The sequence below is a fragment of the Diaphorina citri genome, unplaced genomic scaffold (genome assembly GCF_000475195.1).
Source record: "Diaphorina citri unplaced genomic scaffold, Diaci psyllid genome assembly version 1.1 scaffold1945, whole genome shotgun sequence".
Lineage (NCBI taxonomy): Eukaryota > Metazoa > Arthropoda > Insecta > Hemiptera > Psyllidae > Diaphorina > Diaphorina citri.
In genome coordinates, this window is record NW_007379371.1 from 32020 (window position 1) to 47427 (window position 15408).

General features: G+C 38.2%; 4 protein-coding genes and 2 long non-coding RNA genes across 8 annotated transcripts in view; 2 read left to right on the forward strand and 4 right to left on the reverse strand.

The window, feature by feature from the left end:
• Positions 1-6664, reverse strand: part of LOC113470934 — a 9179-nt gene extending 2515 nt beyond the window's left edge. The window contains exon 1 of the long non-coding RNA XR_003393818.1: positions 6388-6664. This is a non-coding gene — a long non-coding RNA (uncharacterized LOC113470934). The remainder of the gene's footprint in view (positions 1-6387) is intronic.
• LOC103517747 overlaps positions 1-8436 on the forward strand; it is a 24158-nt gene extending 15722 nt beyond the window's left edge. Inside the window, exon 5 of the mRNA XM_008482793.3 lies at positions 8294-8436. Within this exon, the coding sequence (XP_008481015.2) occupies positions 8294-8416 (123 nt within the window). The 3' untranslated portion in view covers positions 8417-8436. The remainder of the gene's footprint in view (positions 1-8293) is intronic.
• LOC103517746 (nuclear pore glycoprotein p62) overlaps positions 1-15228 on the reverse strand; it is a 16376-nt gene extending 1148 nt beyond the window's left edge. Inside the window, exons 1-9 of one of the 3 annotated variants that reach the window (XM_026829735.1) lie at positions 15083-15228; positions 5327-5456; positions 4793-5036; positions 4146-4202; positions 3819-3972; positions 1188-1247; positions 850-965; positions 432-519; positions 126-149 (exon numbers count right to left, since the gene is read on the reverse strand). In XM_026829735.1, the coding sequence (XP_026685536.1) occupies positions 126-149; positions 432-519; positions 850-965; positions 1188-1247; positions 3819-3972; positions 4146-4202; positions 4793-5036; positions 5327-5441 (858 nt within the window). In that variant the 5' untranslated portion in view covers positions 5442-5456; positions 15083-15228. Of the gene's footprint in view, positions 1-125; positions 150-431; positions 520-849; positions 966-1071; positions 1248-3818; positions 3973-4145; positions 4203-4792; positions 5037-5326; positions 5457-5894; positions 6043-15082 lie in introns of those variants that run through there. The other 2 variants (XM_026829733.1, XM_026829734.1) reach the window with 2 other exon arrangements.
• Positions 2581-3250, reverse strand: LOC113470933. Its single transcript, XR_003393817.1, has 2 exons — positions 3096-3250; positions 2581-2642 (listed from the first exon to the last, which is right to left on the reverse strand). It is a non-coding gene; the product is annotated as an uncharacterized LOC113470933 (long non-coding RNA).
• Positions 8462-14464, reverse strand: LOC103517749. The gene is made up of 8 exons (XM_026829738.1): positions 14362-14464; positions 11954-12151; positions 11500-11714; positions 10748-11033; positions 10024-10110; positions 9712-9825; positions 8802-9041; positions 8462-8623 (listed from the first exon to the last, which is right to left on the reverse strand). The coding sequence occupies exons 1-8, from the start codon at positions 14425-14427 to the stop codon at positions 8462-8464; spliced, it is 1368 nt and encodes a 455-aa protein (XP_026685539.1). The 5' UTR covers positions 14428-14464.
• Positions 12401-13952, forward strand: LOC103517745 (3-hydroxyisobutyryl-CoA hydrolase, mitochondrial-like). The gene is made up of 2 exons (XM_008482791.3): positions 12401-12554; positions 13266-13952. Exons 1-2 carry the CDS (start codon positions 12416-12418, stop codon positions 13397-13399), a joined length of 273 nt encoding a protein of 90 aa, XP_008481013.1. The 5' UTR covers positions 12401-12415; the 3' UTR covers positions 13400-13952.
• Positions 15229-15408: the final 180 nt, after the last annotated feature.

A 15408-nucleotide genomic window follows, 5' to 3' on the forward strand; every position in this document is an offset into this window, starting at 1 on the left:
GGATTCTAAAACCACCAGCTAATCTAATAGGTTTATAGCTTCTAGTTTTGAAAATCTAACACGCCACTGACACAAGGCCTGTAGCTAGACTGCCAACTGGCTAGGTATACACAGGAAGTACTTACTGGATCAGATAAATCCTGTGATTTGTTTTGCTCGAGAGAGAGAGAAAAAAACTGACGTTAATGGTTGAAATAATTGAAAAACGTGAGGGTGATGGTCTTTGGTTGAAAAAACGTGAAGGTGCAAAATAGCAAGGGTTGCGGGGATTTTTTCTTATTTTGAACCAACCACACACAAAGTTGCTTAACAGGTTGGATGTGATTGGTATTACATTTGTGAATAGGGGATCAGGACAATCACATGCTACTGACTTTTCCCATCCCCACACTCAAGCTGGGTGAGGGGTCAATGTCAGTAGTTGGTTGAATGTTTTGCTCATTGATACGGTCAATGATTTCTTTGAGTTCTTCATTCATTTTCTTGATTTGTAAATCCAAACTATCCACCAGTTTGTATCTAGAAACAATAGACAACAATAATATTACTTAATTTGAGTTGGTACTTACTTACACTACATTTTGGAGAAGCCATTTGTGCTTAAAAATTATTGGTAAAAAAAAATAGGGTTTGTCATAGAACAATGAAATTCGGCGCGACATGCTTAAAACATTGTTAGAGCGCCTAATGAAAAAAAAAAAAAATCTGACACTTTTTTTCAGCTGGTTTAGTAGGGTTTTCCTCATCATAACTCTTCTTGAGAAGAGAGATACACTACACGATATAGGCATGCTATGACACAGAACACGAGTCTTCATGTTGCACTTGTTTCATTGGAAAAAAACTCACGTCTGAGTTCGTTCTGTGTCGGCAGGGATATCACTCTCAATTTTCTCCATCTGTTTCTCCAATGACGTCACAGTTTCATCCAGGTCTTTCTGTTGTTGTCCGATGAAGTTCAACTCCTCGTTGAGAGTTGAAAAGAGGGATATACTACACAATATAGGCATGCTATGACACAGAACACGAGTCTTCATGTTGCACTTGTTTCATTGGAAAAAAAAAACTTACGTCTGAGTTCGTTCTGTATCGGCAGGGATATCACTCTCTATTTTCTCCATCTGTTTCTCCAATGACGTCACAGTTTCATCCAGGTCTTTCTGTTGTTGTCCGATGAAGTTCAACTCCTCGTTGAGAGCTTTCTGTTTAGCCGTAGCGGCGTCTGTGAGAGCATTCAACTTCTCTAGCTAGAATCAAAATGAAGGTGGGTTTTTAAATATATTTTGTGTCACTTCAGATCTTTTTTTTTTTATTAAGAATCCTGATGTAATTCTCTATAGCTAAAATAATATTTATAGGTACCTACCTAAGTAATGAGTTCCTAGAAATGGTGCTACAACACAGGATTTCATGAAACCAAGTTTCAAGTTTTACAAAACTAGAAATGAGAAAAATCAGTTTTATCAGATGCTACATTCTGAACAAGCATTTTATCTTTATCAGACATACATATTGATGTATTCTAAATCATTCTAAAAATTCATCATTAAATTCATGGAATATTTTTATGATTTTTTTTTCTCTTCCATATTATCGTACAGCTGAAAATGGAGAAATAATTGTGAATTAATATTTTTAGGGTGAATTCCAAGAAGAGATCATGCAGTTTAGCTGCTTTGATGGCCTTGTGGCTAGAGCCATTTACCTGTTAAATTCCAAAATTGGAAAGGTAGCTTGATACCTGACAAAACTAAAAAAAATACCTACCTCTGTAGGTTTTGCCTTTTCTACCTATTCCTTATTCGTTAAATTGACGTCAGAGACACGGAAATTGAGGAATCACATTAGAGGCGTCCATCACTTAGGTATCAGCTAATCACCAGATCACCACTAACCAGCTAACCACTAGTAAAACCAGTTTTTCAGTTTTTTCTTATCAGTAGTCACAGTAGTCAGAAAGTCGTTGATTTGAATTCAATAAATTTGAAAATTCGCGCCGTGATAAATATGCCGGTTTGAAAAATACTCGCGAGTTCTACATCAATGAGAAGCTAGCAAAACGAGGAAGTAAATCAGAAGCGCGATAATTTGAAATTTTTAAAAACAAAAATCAAATTTGTCTTTGCTGTGCTTTATAAGCCGTAAAGCCGATAAATAAATCAAAAGTCTGTCAAGTAAAAGCAAAGGTCACGCGCTAGAAAACTGGATGAATAAGGAGACAAAAAAATATGTGGTACCAAGTACAACAAGAAATTATTGGGCTTGAGTTTGATTTTGAACTGACTTGAGTAATTGAGTAAAAGACAAACATAGGTAGCAAAATACTTTATTAAAAAATTGTCAAAAGTTATCCCAACTTGGTAAGTCCTAGAATAACCTTGCCTTGTGGTTCCCTTCCAATCATAAAGATACAAACTAATGAAAAATACAGAAACAAAAAAGACACTATCATAAACTGCATTATCCGAGGAGCAGAACTTTGAGTTATAAAGTTGAGTTGTAGAACACATACCAAAAGAAAACCCTGATGCAACAACTCCGCCGCTTCCAAAGTTTAATGTCGGAGCTGTGGTAGTTGTTGTTCCTCCCGTATTGAAACTGGTAAACCCTGTTTGAGTTGTCGTCATATTGCCTCAGTAATACTGAAATGAGAAATTACATGTTACATGAAAGTTGTTGAAATATTTGCAATAGGAAATGTACCTACTCCTTAAAGTTCAAGCTTCCTAGAAGCTTAAACCATCCTTTAGGGTTGTCTAGCCCCTACACCTAAGCCTCAGATTGAGCTTTTTGAGTATGGGGTTAAGCTAAGGAAAGTTTAAGCTTAATTGGACCTATTCATCAGTCCCTAAAATTGGAACTCGCTAAGCAAATATTGACAATGGTTTTCCATACAAGGTGGAAGGAAGACATCTTTCTAAACCTACAACACATCTTCTTGAGGGGGTAAAAAACCAGAGAGGTAAGTACCTATATTTTCTGGGTCTTCAGCTTTTGATGTTTTCGTGCAAAATATTGCTCCTCTCCTGAGAGAGAGTATGCAATTAACACTGCGACCTCTGTAGATCTATTGTGACCAATACTGTCTTACTTACCTAACAAACCAAGCAATCAAAGGGCAGGATTTTTTGTGAGTCCGGTCTCTCCTTTTTGTCAGGAAACTTGGTCCTTGCTTTTTAACTCTACTAACCGTAATCTGGCAGCCAAAATCACCTTTTTTTTATTTCTTCCTTCTTATTTCACACAAACTACGGAATCAAAATGAAGGTGGGTTTTTAAATATATTTTGTGTCACTTCAGATATTTTTTTATTAAGAATCCTGATGTAATTCTCTATAGCTAAAATAATATTTATAGGTAGGTACCTAATGAGTTCCTAAAAATGGTGCTACAACACAGGATTTCATGAAACCAAGTTTCAAGTTTGAAAAAACTTAAACTAGGAATGAGAAAAATCGGTTTTACCTGATGCTACATTCTGAACAAGCATTTCATCTTTATCAGACATACATATTGATGTATCCTAAATCATTCTAAAAATTCATCAAGTTCCTAGAAATGGTGCTACAACACAGGATTTCATGAAACCAATTTTCAAGTTTGAAAAAACTTAAACTAGGAATGAGAAAAATCAGTTTTACCTGATGCTACATTCTGAACAAGCATTTCATCTTTATCAGACATACATATTGATGTATCCTAAATCATTCTAAAAATTCATCATAAAATGATTTTTTATGATGAATTTTCATCATATTTTTATGATTTTTTTTTCTCTTCCATATTATCATGTCTCAAGATTTAATTATTCTACATACCTTGACTCTGTTTTCATAGAGAAGTATGTCCGTAGAGTTCAATGCATTGACTTTGTTGTAGAATAGTCTCTGATGTTCCTCAATCATAATCTGCCACTTGTTGAGATTCTCTTCCAGTTCCGAAAATGTCATGCCCTGAACATTTGATGTCAACCTGGCAGAGAAGAAATTGAATTGAAAATTACTTAATTTTATGGTTTATGAATAACTACTGAAGGTAATAAATAGGTTTTGATAGGTGACACAACAATTGTGACAAGAAATTGTTCAGAATAAACCTAGAGTTAATGTGGGGAAAAAGTTGCTTCCTTCTAAATATTGTCTTACCCAGTGGTTACATTGGTAGGTTGGGCAGAAGTGGGAATTGCTGTTGATGGCCCAAATGTCATAGTTCCGAAAATGTCATGCCCTGAACATTTGATGTTAACCTGGCAGAAAAGAAATTGAATTGAAAATTACTTAATTTTATGGTTTATGAATAACTACTGAAGGTAATAAATAGGTTTTAGATAGGTGACACAACAATAATTGTGACAAGAAGTTGTTCAGAATAAACCTAGAGCTAATGTGGGGAAAAACCGAAAAAGTTGCTTCCTTCTAAATATTGTCTTACCCAGTGGTTACATTGGTAGGTTGGGCAGAAGTGGGAATCGCTGTTGATGGCCCAAATGTCACTGTTTTCTTGTTGTTAAAAGTGGGTGTGGCAGCCGCTGATATGCTAGGCATAAACGTGTTTGTGGCGGGGGGTGCATTGGATCCAGGATTGAAAATTACTTAATTTTATGGTTTATGAATAACTACTGAAGGTAATAAATAGGTTTTAGATAGGTGACATAACAATTGTGACAAGAAATTGTTCAGAATAAACCTAGAGCTAATGTGGGGAAAATGTTGCTTCCTTCTAAATATTGTCTTACCCAGTGGTTACATTGGTAGGTTGGGCAGAAGTGGGAATTGCTGTTGATGGCCCAAATGTGACTGTTTTCTTGTTGTTAAAAGTGGGTGTGGCAGCCGCTGATATGCTAGGCATAAACGTGTTTGTGGCGGGGGTTGCATTGGATCCAGCCGAGAATGTTGTCTGCTGAGGTTGAGAAGTAAGTGTGGAAGTGGGGAAGTTAAATGAAGTATTCTGATTGGCTGTAGAGGATGGCAGACTACCCAATGACAAACCGGTGGAAGTGCTGACAGTTGTGTTGGTCAGATTAGCACTGGTGCCACCTGAAAAATAAAATAAAAACCGTATGAATAAGGAGACAAAAAAGTATGTGGCCTCAAGTAGGTACAACAAGAAATTATTGGGCTTAAGTATCCTTTAATCCTTTATTAAAAAATTGTCCAAAGTTATCCCAACTTGGTAAGCCCTAGAATAACCTTGCCTTGTGGTTCCGTTCCAATCATAAAGTTGCAAACTAAGTAATGAAAAATACAGAAACAAAAAAGACACCATCATAAACTGCATTATCCGAGGAGCAGAACTTTGAGTAATAAAGTAGAGTTGTAACACATACCAAAAGAAAACCCTGATGCAACACCTCCGCCGCTTCCAAAGTTTAATGTCGGAGCTGTGGTAGTTGTTGTTCCTCCTGTATTGAAACCGGTAAACCCTGTTTGAGTTGTTGTCATATTGCCTCAGTAATACTGAAATGAGAAATTACATGTTACATGAAAGTTGTTGAAATATTTGCAATAGGAAATGTACTCCTTAAAGTTCAAGCTTCCTAGAAGCTTAACCCATCCTTTAGGGCTGTCTAGCCCCTACACCTAAGCCTCAGATTGAGCTTTTTGTGTACTTATGGGATTAAGCTAAGGAAAGTTTAAGCTTGGTTGGACCTATTCATCTTTCATCTGTCCCTAAAATTGGAACTCGCTAAGCAAATATTGACAATGGTTTTCCATACAAGGTGGAAGGAAGACATCTTTCTAAATCTGTAACACATCTTTTTGAGAGGGTATCTATTTTTTCTGGGTCTTCAGCTTGATGTTTTCGTGCAAAATATTGCTCCTCTCCTGAGAGAGAGTATGCAATTAACACTGCGATCTCTGTAGATCTATTGTGACCAATACTGTCTTACTTACCTGACAAACCAAGCAATCAAAGGACAGGATTTTTTGGGAGTCCGGTTTCTGCTTCTTGTCAGGAAACTTGGTCCTAGCTTTTTAACTCTACTAACCGTAATCTGGCAGCCAAAATCACCTTTTTTTTATTTCTTCCTTATTTTACACACAGAACTACAAAAAATTGCAGAAACGGACCGCTCGCTCGCGCTTGTTTTTGAAACAAGTTGAAATTTGAAATTCAAAAATTCCCGCTTCACAAAGAACCTGGATACAACGTTGCCACATTTCAAAGGTGGAATTACCGTACCGCACCTCAAGGATTGGAATTACCGTACGGTTCGGCTCTTTCACTCTTTTATTAAAATAAAATTTTGATCACGACCTCGTAGAACACTACTAAAAATCCTTTTCGTAACGAGGAATACCTACCTACCTCTAATGGGGAAAATTTGACCCGATTACATTACTTTCCTTCCTATAGGATAAGGAAAGTAAAAAATATATACCTAACCTGAGTTAGAAGAAAAACGTTTTCTCCCTTTTTTTTTCCATTCGCGCGCCATCACAAGTTTGATTCGAACCAACAATTTTTCCTCAATATTTTAACAAAATGGGCCATTCTTGCTATCCGTTTAGGTCATGTCTTAGCAGCCTTGGTTAAATATAGTGTTTTATTGGGGAATAAATGGGTGTACTGAAGTAAGTATATATTCAAATATTCATATCTGCTGTTCAGCATTCTCACTCCTACTTATATCTATTCACATGTAAAATATTTGACTGTTCATTGAACGTAAGTGTTTTATTGGGGAATAAATGGGTGTACTGAAGTACATATTGAAATATTCATATCTGCTGTTCAGCATTCTCACTCCTACTTATATATATTCACATGTAAAATATTTGACTGTTCATTGAACGTACTGTGACTGGAGTGTGACCTGAACGGATAGTGGAAATCGGGCTTAAGACACTTATGCAACGATATAACAAACACTGAAAATATTACAGAAAGGTCCAACATACTTGTGATTGTGACATGTGAGGTAAATCTAGGACGGGGGAACCGAAGACAAAATTTGACCATCTTCGGTCTCGAACCCAGAACCATCACTTATGCTACGATATAACAAACACTGAAAATATAACAGAAAGGTCCAACATACTTGTGACATGTGAGGTAAATCTAGGACGGGGGAACCGAAGACAAAATTTGACCATCTTCGGTCTCGAACCCAGAACCATCAGTTCTCTCGTCTCTCACTATAACTTCTTGTGGACATTATTGATGGCTTCAATGTCTTTGTTCAAGGTGGCTACCTTCTGATCTAGCTGCGTGAGAGTGTTGATTTGGGCGTTGATGATTTTGCCGATTTGTACAATCTGAAATTGAAAACAAAGAGGAGTATGTAGTTAGATACTTGATTTAAATTCCGTGAAACAAAGTCACTTACTTAAAATACTTTTTTTTTACGAGATGGTGGGAATCAAACCTAAGACCGGGCAAGCAAACGCGTTACCACTGAACTAAAGTGTACCTCCCTTACTTACAATAACATGTGATTATTCAACCTGGATTCTAAAACCACCAGCTAATCTAATAGGTTTATTAAAATAAAATTTTGATCACGACCTCGTAGAACACTACTCTTAAAATCCTTTTCGTAACGAGGAATACCTACCTACCTACCTCTAATGGGGAAAATTTGACCCGATTACATTACTTTCCTTCCTATAGGATAAGGAAAGTAAAAAATATATACCTAAATATAGGTACAGGTAGGTATCTTCCTTTTTTTTTTTGCTTTGCCATGTTTTCGTTCAGACAGGGTCGGCATTTTTTTTTTTTAGCCTTTTCCAATTAGTTCGGTCGTAAAAAATAATAATTAAAAAAAATAATGCACTGAACCTCTCCAAAAAAAGTCCTGATTGGGGGTGCACCCCTTGAGAACTCGCGTCTGCCTTGTAAGCGCTAGGTCGCGGGTGCGATACCCGCCCGGAGCGAACTTTATCGTAAACAGATAAGATTAGTGCTCAGAACGGCTTGCTTTCTCTTATCCTCGTTCTTCTCTTCTGATAAGACCTTAGTAGATACTAGATACAGTTCCCTCTATGCTTTCAGGAACTCAGAACCAGAAACATACGAGTATTTCAGGAAAAGAAATAAATAAAATAAGAAACAATAAAAATAAAAACAATGGCCTATAATAGCTACACAAAAACAAACACAATACTCAAGCTAACTAAGAAAAACAATAATAGAAAGAACACCTAAGGAAATCCCTACACAACTCCAATGCTTGGAAAAACTCATTTTCCATATTGTCACGTTAGATTTCGTCTTCAATTTCTTGTTTGACGCAAATTTCATCATCTTGGAGTACTTCCATTTTCACATCATCAGTCAGACCCCTGAGGTATCTCCTATCCCGGCTAGTCCAGACAGCGCCGGCACCGATGAGGGTTCGAATCCCCCCAGTAGCGGAGGTTTGGCTGATAGCTTTGCCCGCCTGCTCAATACACCACGTACTTCTATATGAGAGGAGAGGAGGGGGGGGGGGGAGAAGTTTCAAGTGGTTGTTCAGTTACTGAGCAGGAATTTTGATATGGTAGGTAATTTTTTTTATTAAAATGATCGAGTTGTTCATTTTCTGAGTAGGGGTTGTTGATGGGGTGTTCATTTTTGTTATAGGCGTTACTGTTGGGTTGTTCATTTTCTGAGTAGGAATTGTTGTGATGTTCAGTTTCTTGACAGGAATAATTATTGTCAGGGTGTTCATTATTGTTTATAGGGTGTTCATTTTCACTTTGTTCAGTTACTGAGAAGGAATTTTGATTTCGTAGGTAATTTTTTTTATTAAAATGATTGAGTTGTTCATTTTCTGAGTAGGGGTTGTTGATGGGGTGTTCATTTTTGTTACAGGCGTTACTGTTGGGTTGTTCATTTTCCGAGTAGGAATTGTTGTGATGTTCAGTTTCTTGACAGGAATAATTATTGTCAGGGTGTTCATTATTGTTTATAGGGTGTTCATTTTCACAACAGGCGTTTTTGTTGGCTTGTTCATTTTCATGACAGGGATTACTATTGTTGGAGCTAGATTCTGGTTCTAGTTTCACCAGGAGTCTCTGTTGTTCTTCTCTCGCTGCCATGACTAGATAGGGAACCTGCAAAACAATATGATTAGGAGTCTCTGTTGTTCTTCTCTCGCTGCCATGACTAGATAGGGAACCTGCAAAACAATATGATACACATAACTACTAATAGTCTGGTGAGCTGTCAGATAGCCTGAGCGTGAGCAGCGGGCATTAGATAAATCATCTAAAATATACACGGGCATTAGATAAATAGACTCTAATACATATTAGCCAACACCTGAGAGCAGCCTAAGACGCGTTTCAAACTTATCCACTTTCTTCCCTTGCAATTTACAAGTCTAACTTGCAATTTTAACCATCATGTTCCCAGTGATTTGCCTTGAAATTTATCCATCTGTATTTTTTAAGGTGCTGGAGGTAAATCATTCTGTGCTGGCGGTGATGTAGTGACAATAACCAAGCAAGGGCCTGCTATAGGTGCTGCACTCGGGAGGATGTTCTTCCAGCAGGAATATACCTTGGATCATTTGATAGGACATTACAAACTTCCCTATGTGGCGTTACTAGACGGCTATACCATGGGAGGAGGTGTTGGGCTATCAGTACATGGTAAGGACAGTGATATTAGGAGGAAGAAGAAAACTGAGTTTTCAAAATGGAATGATTGATCAAAAACTTGACATCAAAGAATCAGAATTTTTCGGTTACTTTACTGTTCTATATCCCTTTAGAATTCAACGTGATGTTCAGTTTCTTGACAGGAATAATTATTATCAGGGTGTTCATTATTGTTTATAGGTTGTTCATTTTCACAACAGGCGTTTTTGTTGGCTTGTTCATTTTCTTGACAGGGATTACTATTGTTAAGGAAGAAGGAAGGGAGGGAGAAGAAAACTGAGTTGTCAAAATGGAATGATTGATCAAAAACTTGACATCAAAGAATCAGAATTTTTCGGTTACTTTACTCTTCTATATCCCTTTAGAATTCAAACCCCACTCCTTCGAGGAAAGTGGAAAAAATCTGTTCTAAAACACAATAATTTAGGTGTACATAACTATTGTTGGAACTAGATTCTGGTTCTAGTTTCACCAGGAGTCTCTGTTGTTCTTCTCTCGCTGCCATGACTAGATAGGGAACCTGCAAAACAATATGATACACATAACTAAGTACTAATAGTCTGGTGAGCTGTGAGATAGCCTGAGCGTGAGCGGCGGGCATTTGATAAATCATCTAAAATATACACGGGCATTAGATAAATAGACTCTAATACATATTAGCCAACACCTGAGAGCAGCCTACAGTCTGAGCGTGAGCAGCGGGCATTTGATAAATCATCTAAAATATACACGGGCATTAGATAAATAGACTCTAATACATATTAGCCAACACCTGAGAGCAGCCTAAGACGCGTTTCGTTCTTATTGGAACTCATCAGTTAGACATAGCTCTCGCCAGCCTAGTTAGCTTAGTTGGTAGTGCGTCTGCCTTGTAAGCGCTAGGCCGTGGGTTCGATTCCCGCCCGGGGCGGATTTTATTTATTGGAACTCATCAGTTAGACATAGCTCTCAGGTGTTGGCCAAGAATTTGGAAGTGTTATTTATACTTCAGAGATGGAAATTGTGAGGAAAAAAAAGACATAGCTCTCAGAGGTGCTGGCCAAGAATTTTGAAGTGTTATTTATACTTCAGAGATGGAAATTGTGAGGAAACGAGAACCTGCGTTTTCTATGTAGGATTATATTTTTGTGAACGCCACACATACATACTTTATTTACCTCAGTAAGTCGTCGACTATCTATCATCGCTGGTTTGTTTCTCGTCTGTCGCGGTGGTCGCGGTGTCTGTCTCACTCTAGGCCGCGCATTGCGACGCGGCAACAGTTTCTGACGCGACCCTTTCCGCTTGCGACCGTCCTCGAATTCCTTATACAGGGTGATGGTGTGTGGGGGTCTGTGCGGTCGAACGTACGTACACAGTACAGGGTGGGTGTTGCACGAGGAGAAGATTTTCAGGTACTGCTCCACGAACCGCTCGACATCCTGACGGAACCCCAGCTTGAAGCTGAGAAGATGGAGAGAGAGAAAAAAAAAACTAAGGTTAATGATTGAAATAATTGAAAAACGTGAGGGTGATTGATGGTCATTGGTTGAAAAAACCTGAAGGTGCAAAATAGCAAGGGTCGCGGGGATTTTTTCTCATTTTGAACCAACCACACACAAAGTTGCTTAACAGGTTGGATGTGATTGGTATTACATTTGTGGATAGGGGATCAGGACAATCACATGCTACTGACTTTTCCCATCCCCACACTCAAGCTGGGTGAGAGGTCAATGTCAGTAGTTGGTTGAAATCTAAACCCTATGTAGTCAGAAAGGCAAGTATGATCTTACTAGTTAAAAGGCAGCCTCTGACCTGAAGAAACTACCCTTTCCCTCAACATAAGAAGGTGAAATTAATAAATTTATACAAATAAAACATTCCAACTGATTTTTTTTTTGTATTGTTGGACCCTCATATTCCCACTTACTAGTGAAAGTTTTGCAAAGTCCAGACACCTTCTTTATAATCTCTATCTTCATACACACGTCCCCAATAAAACACAGTACCGTAGATTTGAAACAATGCGATACGACTGTAGTGGACCTTGTCTAACCTGGAGGTCTTCATGATAAACTCTTCTATGAATACAGGCGTGAAGTCATGGCTCTGGTGAGGCCAATCATGAAGATCGGTCTCAAATACCTGAGAGGATGATGGGAAAACTGAATAGAGAAGAAGGGGATTGGATAGAAGGACTAAGTAATAGTGGATAAAGAAAAAGGGACTTTAGAGCATGACAGTAGGGTAAGGACAAAGAATAAAATATACTAAACTGATTAAATAATAACTTTTGGCCTCATTTTCTTTTTACTTTGGGAACCTAGGTCATAGATGTTTGTCTTACTCTTCAATCCCAATCTCCTTTGAGGTGGAAAACTCACCCAATCATCACCTGCAGGACTTTGGTCACCCATCCAAATATTAGTACTTGAGCTTGTTGCTTCACTGTTGATCATATCAATCCAAATATTAGCATCATCAAGATCAACTGGGTCTATATTAGACTGGGCAAGATTGTCTAGATCTATACTGTCAAGGCAAGTGGCAGGCATAGGGATTGAGCCAAATTCAAGGAAAATCTAAAAAAAAGTGTCTATATTAAGACCAACTTTTGTCCACAGTGAACATTAAAAAAAAGACAAGCTATAGCTTGTCAATATAAACTAACAAATCTAACACTACAGTGGTACAATGTGAAGTTTCAACTGTGATAAATGGAACATCATAGTTAATGAACTACTCAGCTATAGAATAGAATATACCCTGTTTATACTGCCAGAATGAGACTGAAAAGTCCCTTTACTCCCGCAGTCTAAACAAGGTCGTTAAGTACCCTCAAACGGATGTCTCCAATATCGATGAAGATAACGCACAAACAGTTGCAACTCGGCGCGGGGAAAAGTCTGACTGAATGTTTGAAGATGGAATATCGTCTAGCCTGTGCTGCCGTGGATGCTAAGTCTTCACCGGACTTCTATGAAGGTGAGTTTATTTCCAAGGGGTTTTATAGAGAGAACTGTAACTATTCTTCTTTGTCAATTTTCCTTGTGCCATTATGCAGCGTTGGAAGCTGAGGTCTTATGGTCTCGAAATCGATGAGAGACGGAGATTAGGATAGTAGAAAGCCAGCCGTTCCGAGAACGAACACTATCAGTGAAGGATGTAGTGCACTCCAAAACAAACTAACCAAGATGGCATGTAGCCACAAAATTGGTTCCGAGACTTCCGAGTAAAAAAAAGACTGATGATTAGGTTAACGCAATGCCTTCCTCTTTTTCCAACAGTTTCTAAGGTATTCTTCTTTGTCAATTTTCCTTGAGCCGTTATGCAGCGTTGGAAGCTGAGGTCTTATGGTCTCGAAATCGATGAGAGACGGAGATTAGGATAGGAGAAAGCCAGCCGTTCCGAGAACGAACACCATCAGTGAAGGATGTAGTGCACTCCAAAACAAACTAACTAAGATGGCATTTAGCCACAAATTTGGTTCCGATACTTCCGAGTAAAAAAAAAGACTGATGATTAGGTTAACGCAATTCCTTCCTCTTTTTCCAACAGTTTGATGTTTAGAATAAAGCTCGTCCCTGGCGGAAATTGAACCCGTGACCTAGCGCTTACAAGGCTGACACACCACCCTCCAAGCTAACCAGGCAGACCGAAAGACCTACTATTATATCTTGTACGTTTTGATTTCAGGAGTACGCGCTCTTCTGATAGACAAGGACAAGTCACCCAAATGGAATCCGCCTAGACTGGAACAAGTCACTTCTTACATGGTAGATCAATGCTTTGAAGAAGATCCTAATGTCGAAATAACACTGGATCACTGAGCTCGGTTTCAATCCGTGAGAGTTCGTGGGAAACTCTCTCAACTGACATCATATCAGGCTTTATGCCAGCTCACCTTTTGTTCCTAGTGTATGGCAGCAATAATAAGTGCCTCGGGTGACCTGTCAGGTCTACCTGATAGTGAATGTTCTTCCTCTGATGTCAACCAGCAATCAGAGCTGAAGAACCTTAGGATATGGTTCTCCAAACCAACTGAACTATTCAGGGCAGCTGTCAGCTAAAGTCAGAATAGCAAGGATGGTCGATGGTCGCCAATTTTAAAAAAAGAATAGGTTTACGAAGATTAACGAGTTCGTATGGTTGATTTACGCGAGGCTAGTGGGTGTCAGCTACTGGTCTCCTATAAAGGCCATATTGTAGTCCTGTTGGACAAAATTCCCTTCTTTACAGCTAGAAAATCACCCGTCTTTCTTTCTTTATTAATGTAATACTCGTATGTCAAGGCAGTCAAGGAAAGTCACAACACTTTGTATATTTTCCACAATAAAACAGAATTTATTTTTTTATTTAAGTTAAAAACAACCTTTGTGGTTATCACAGCATTTTGTAAATTCATAACAACCTCTTCTTCATCTTTTATCTTTACTTACTATAGGTAAATCTCACTTACCTACTCGCTTGACACTATTAAGCATGCAATCTTTAATATTCTCCTCAGAATTACCCTGAAACCGGAAAAATTCGGTGTGGTTGGGACTCGAAGCCAGAACCTCCAGATTGAAAATCAGTTGTGTTGACCGCTCGATGGTCGCTCATGTTTGCATTGTTTAATGTTCGCATTCCTGTTCACATTTTCTTATCCTCGTGATCAAAGAGTAAGATATAGCCCTGAGTCCCTCACATCAAAATTATCTAGTACTTATTGGTCATTAATTCTACCATCCCTGACATAAAAAATATTTCCTACATTAATTCTACCACCTCTCATCTCTTACTTCGTTACCTTTAGTCCAGCACAATTTTGGTCCATAGATTCATTTGATTGGAAAGGTTGAATTTTTCTTTCCATCTTTCAAATTTTTTTACTACCTACTTTTATTAGGTAGCGCTCATGTTTGCATTGTTTAATGTTCGCATTCCTGTTCACATTTTCTTATCCTCGTGATCATACAGCTGAAAATGGAGAAATAATTGTGAGTTAATATTTTTAGGGTGAATTCCAAGAAGAGATCATGCAGTTTAGCTGCTTTGATGGCCTTGTGGCTAGAGCCATTTACCTGTTAAATTCCATCATTGGAAAGGTAGCTTGATACCTGACAAAACTAAAAAAAAAAATACCTACCTCTGTAGGTTTTGCCTTTTCTACCTATTCCTTATTCGTTAAATTGACGTCAGAGACACAGAAATTGAGGAATCCCATTAGAGGCGTCCATCACTTATCAGCTAATCACCAGATCAGATCAGTCAGAAAGTCGTTGATTTGAAAATTTGAATTCAATAAATTTGAAAATTCGCGCCGTGATAAATATACCGGTTTGAAAAATATCACTCGCGAGTTCTACACCAATGAGAAGCTAGCAAAACGAGGAAGTAAATCAGAGGCGCGATAATTTGAAATTCAGCTTGATGTTTTCGTGCAAAATATTGCTCCTCTCCTGAGAGAGAGTATGCAATTAACACTGCAAACTCCGTAGATCTATTGTGACCAATACTGTCTTACTTACCTAACACACCAAGCAATCAAAGGACAGGATTTTTTGTGAGTCCGGTTTCTCCTTCTTGTCAGGAAACTTGGTCCTTGCTTTTTAACTCTACTAACCGTGAATCCCAAAATCACCTTTTTTTTATTTCTTCCTTATTTAACACACAAAACTACAAAAATTGCAGAAACGGACCGCTCGCTCGCGCTTGTTTTTGAAATAAGTTGAAAATTGAAATTCAAAAATTCCCGCTTCACAAAGAACCTGGATACAACGTTGCCACATTTCAAAGGTGGAATTACCGTACCGCACCTCAAGGGGCCTATTTCTTATGAATGCACTACTGGGAA

Bases quoted from the DNA above. Each gene is read 5' to 3' on its own strand.
- LOC103517745 (XM_008482791.3), top strand. From the start codon at position 12,416: ATGTCTCCAATATCGATGAAGATAACGCACAAACAGTTGCAACTCGGC. The intron at 12,555-13,265 runs GTGAGTTTATTT...TTTTGATTTCAG, and splicing joins TTCACCGGACTTCTATGAAG to GAGTACGCGCTCTTCTGATA.
- LOC103517749 (XM_026829738.1), bottom strand. From the start codon at position 14,427: ATGGAAAGAAAAATTCAACCTTTCCAATCAAATGAATCTATGGACCAA. The intron at 11,034-11,499 runs GTAAGTGGGAAT...CCATCTTCTCAG, and splicing joins ACTTTGCAAAACTTTCACTA to CTTCAAGCTGGGGTTCCGTC. The intron at 9,826-10,023 runs GTACACCTAAAT...AACAATAGTAAT, and splicing joins CTAGTTCCAACAATAGTTAT to CCCTGTCAAGAAAATGAACA.